We start from the raw sequence: 5,000 nt of genomic DNA on the forward strand, positions 1-5,000 counted from the left end.
AACACACACAAACACACACACACACAAAGAGAGAGAGAGAGAGAGAGAGAGAGAGAGAGAGAGAGAGAGAGAGAGAGAGAGAGAACTTTGTGCGCCGAAGGGCGAGGGGGGGAAGAGGAAGAGGGAGGGAACGGAACACAAAACACAGAACCAAATCGACATTTACCTTTGTCAGCACACACGGGCTTGGGCGAGGACCACCTGACCCCAATGCAGACAGCCATCCGCACGCCAACGAGGTCGTAGCCTTCGTCACATCCGAAGCGGATGATCCGCCCTCCTCTCAGAAGAGCCAGGGTGCCATGCTCGGGGGCGTCGGGCAGTTGGCAGCCCTCTTTCAGACCGGCGCCAGCACCGACTCGTACGCACGAGAGAATCGTCGCTAGAAAAAATAAAGTAAAATAAATGAATAAAAGAACAAATAAAATAAGAATAAATAAATAAATAAATAAATAAATGATAGGTTGGGGACTAAGTCATGACAGACAACATGTCTATGCCTCTTGCATGATGTATTATGATGTATTAGAGATTATTATGATAATGATTTTGTAATGATTGTATATAATTATATTGATAGCAATAGTAACGGATTGATCATGATTACAGTGATAGATCAAAATAATCGTGATAGTCACAATAATGGGAATAATAATAAATATGATCATTAAAACGAAAACAATGATGATGATGATGATGATGATGATGATGATGATGATGATGATGATGATGATGATGACGACGATGGTGATGATGACGATGGTGATGGTGATGATGATGATGATGATGATGATGATGATGATGACGACGACGATGATGATGATGATGATGATGATGATGATGATGATGATGATGATGATGATGATGATGATGATGATGATGATGATGATGATGATGATGATGATGATGATGATGATGATGATGATGATGATGATGATGATGATGATGATGATGATGATGATGATGATGATGATGATGAAGAAGATGATGATGATAACAAATCATAATAACAGGTGACAACCTATCAACGCCAATTAATGAAAATTGTCATTTCCCATACAATCAATGGGCAATTACATGGTTATCATATAGAATCGGTAATGTTACTAGACCCTACCGAGATGATTAGATACACTTTTCTCGTGAAATTCTGAAGTGTGTGACTGGGAAGAGGAAGAGAAAGAGGAGGAGTAGGAGGAGGGAGAAAGGGAAGAACATAGCATACAGCAATAATTCCTCTAAATATAGCCGGACATAATTTATGCTTTATGATTTCTGAGGGCTACGTTAAATGTCAGTTGGTCGTTGGACCAAAAAATTATAGATCATATATCATACAATATATACATCAAGGTGGTCAGCGTGCAACATGATATGTACTTGGGGACATGTGACCAAAGTGCAGAAAATCGCACAATCGAAAACATAAGATCATCTGATTCTGTTCAAACGCGTCGCTGTTCAGATTATAAATTACCAGAAGATTTTAATGAAATAATTTTTGGGGGCTAGAAAAATATATAAGAACACAGTCCCCGAGCTCCCATAAATATTATGAATGACCAAACAGGAGTGAAAGGAACGTAGATTCAAACTTTCTGCTCTCTTCTTTCAAGATGATTCAAGGCAACCCCTTTACAAGGTGGAGAAAGCCATTGGACAAAATAACCTGACCTATAATGTATCATATATATATATATATATATATATATATATATATATATATATATATATAATATACATATATATATAAATATAAATATATACATATATATATATATATATGTATTCACCTCGGATCTGCTGCAGTCTCTGTGTGTGTGTGTGTGTGTGTGTGTGTGTGTGTGTGTGTGTGTGTGTGTGTGTGTGTGTGTGTGTGTGTGCGTATTTCATTGTTTCTGCCTTCATAAGACTTTTTCTGAATCCATAAAGTTTGCAGTGCGGTGGTGACTTAATCAGAAGCGTGATGGTCTTGCATTCGCTGCGTTGCGTGTTCGAATCCCGCACTTTCTCTGGTTTCTGTCAGTGACTGTTATCTGCCCCAGCAGTCCAAGCGCATAATAGGGAAAAGGTGACGGCTTCGGCCGCAGGTAAGTGCCTCCTAGCGTAGGCTTTTTTCCTATAAATTCTGTAGAGAGGAGTCGACCTAATATATGATATTTAAGAATTACATAGACATATATTTCGTTCCTAATTATCTATTACATTCCTAGATACAAGAGTTCTTTTATAATAAAAGAAAAAATAATTAATAGGATTGCATTAATACAATACATACAATACATATAATATTAATAAGATTTTTATTAATATGATTGCATTAATACAACGCATACAATACATATAATATTAATAAGACTTTCATTAATATGATTGCATTAATACAATAACAAGAAGGAATGTTGCTAAGCATTAAATATATTTCTATATATATACAATAGTTCTCTAACAATGTAAGGGAATTCTTATAAAACAAATTGTATTGATTAAACAACAACAAGTGATGTATTTACACAAATGTGATGCACCGTGGGTCAGGAACGATTGTCCTCAACGGTTCCATAAAGAATCGAAGCGAGACCCGGACGTTCCGGCTACGCGCTGCATAAGGCGAGGAAAGGTCCAATTCAATAACCAGATCACTACACATGATATGATAACAAAAGATCGCCTTATTCGTTGGGTTAAGGTGATTCACTTCACTGAAGCACCCACGCGGGTGTCAGGTGGGTGGTCACAATACCCTCACTCCCTTATGTTGATTCGGTGATGGGATGAGAAGTACTATGTTCTGGCTTTGTGATTGGCCAAAGTCCTGTTCTTTGTATATATACAGGTACATTGTATATATATTATATATATATATATATATATATATATATATATATATATATATACATGCAGGAAAAACACTGGAAGCGTGTGTTCTTGCACTGAAGATGTGAATACACGAAAGCGGTCTGCTTTAATAGTTTTTCTTCGTGGTCAACCTTACATATGTACATATATACATATATGTGTATATGTATAAATATATATATATATATATATATATATATGTGTGTGTGTGTGTGTGTGTGTGTGTGTGTGTGTGTGTGTGTGTGTGTGTGTGTGTGTGTGTGTGTGTGTGCGTATATGTATGTATATGATATATATATACATATATATATATATATATATATATATATGTATATATGATATATATATATATATTCGTGAAGCGTGGCAGGAGATTCTCTTTTAAGCATATTCTGTTGAAAACGACAGCAAATTCATTAGAAATTAATTTCTTTCTTAAGCTTTCTAGCTTTCGGAAAGTAGATTTCTGGGGAAATGAGAGGGGAAGAAGCAAATTTCCAATTGACATTGGTAACTTATATTAACACAGAAGTCTATGTTATATACAAAATAAATGAAAATAAACAAAACACAGTCTTGGGTTTATTATACTGTGTTTTGTTTATTTTCATTTATTTTGTATATAACATAGACTTCTGTGTTAATATAAGTTACCAATGTCAATTGGAAATTTGCTTCTTCCCCTCTCATTTCCCCAGAAATCTACTTTCCGAAAGCTAGAAAGCTTAAGAAAGAAATTAATTTCTAATGAATTTGCTGTCGTTTTCAACAGAATATATATATATATGTATATATATGTATATATATGTATATATGTGTATATATATATGTATATATATATATATATATCAACCACAATGCACTTTAATTCTAAGCCATCAACATCGGAAGAACCGTGGAGGTATATGCAGAAATTGAAACGTGGTATGCCCGAGGACTCGAACTACCCGCTGCGAGCACGTTACCAGCGCCGTATTGACTTAGGTCCAATACACCATATACATGTATATATATATATATATATATATATATATATATATATATATATAATAAAATCAAATAAAGAATACAGACTGTGATGCCTACTCTGCCAGAGAAAGAGGTACACAGCTATAAGTTTTCCAAGAGCAGTAATTGTTTCTTATTAACTCGTTATGTTATTTTTTTGTCTACAAATTTCAAAGATCGAGCGAGAGAGAGAGACAGAGGGAGAAGGTAGATTTAACCAGGGAAAGAACTGGAACAAAAATCGTACCATTACGGAATCGAGCGTCAAAATCCCTTTATTTAATTTCATTTTAATCGATTTCTTTTTATTTTATTTTATTTTGAGAATCCAAGTCACTGACAGGAAGAAAAGAATGACGAGGAGGAGCGTTCCAGAAACTAAAAAAAACTAAAAAAAAAAAAAAAAAAAAAAAAAAAAAAAAAAAAAAAAAAAAAACTGCTCATGAACAGGGTGAGACATTTATAATAAATTTTCTTGAATTATAAAAAAAAATGCAACACTATCCTGGTAAAAAGAATAGTTTATGACTACTACTCAGAAGGGACGACCATGTAGTCAATTATGGACATCTTCCTTCCTAAGACAACAAGAGTAATGAAATAACCATTCTGGCGAGATCCGATGCATAGGGTAATGTGGTTGCGTCTACCTAAACAAATTCATTGACATAAAATTAAATAATTGTACACAAATGAATAAGTGAATAAATGAACAACTAAAACAAGAAAATTTATACATAAACGTACACTTTATATGCATATATATATATATATATATATATATATATATATATATATAAATATATATATATATATATATATATATATATATATATATATATATATATATATATATACATATACTGTACTTCTATCACGGCAGCTCGGGGATTTAAGATCATATGTTCTTACTGACGTCAAACTTTGGCTACCTACCCAGCGCGGACTCGACCAGCCATTCATCTAGTTTCTCACCTTCAGGCGCTCGCACCCGAGTCTACTCGACCTTCATATATATATATATATATATATATATATATATATATAAGCTGTATATACATACATATACGGTACACATACATACACGGCATATACACACATACACGGTATATACGTATATACGCGGTATATAC

General features: G+C 34.0%; 1 protein-coding gene across 11 annotated transcripts in view; it reads right to left on the bottom strand.

Annotated features, from left to right (window-relative positions):
- The window catches only part of LOC143032379 (uncharacterized), an 851,065-nt gene that overhangs the window by 383,580 nt on the left and 462,485 nt on the right, over positions 1-5,000 (bottom strand). For all 11 annotated transcript variants that reach the window (XM_076197275.1, XM_076197470.1, XM_076197416.1 and 8 more), the window contains exon 3: positions 167-382. In XM_076197275.1, coding sequence (XP_076053390.1) covers positions 167-382 — 216 coding nt within the window. The remainder of the gene's footprint in view (positions 1-166; positions 383-5,000) is intronic.

This window comes from Oratosquilla oratoria, chromosome 1 (assembly GCF_046742065.1).
Source record: "Oratosquilla oratoria isolate Oo_2021 chromosome 1, ASM4674206v1, whole genome shotgun sequence".
Lineage (NCBI taxonomy): Eukaryota > Metazoa > Arthropoda > Malacostraca > Stomatopoda > Squillidae > Oratosquilla > Oratosquilla oratoria.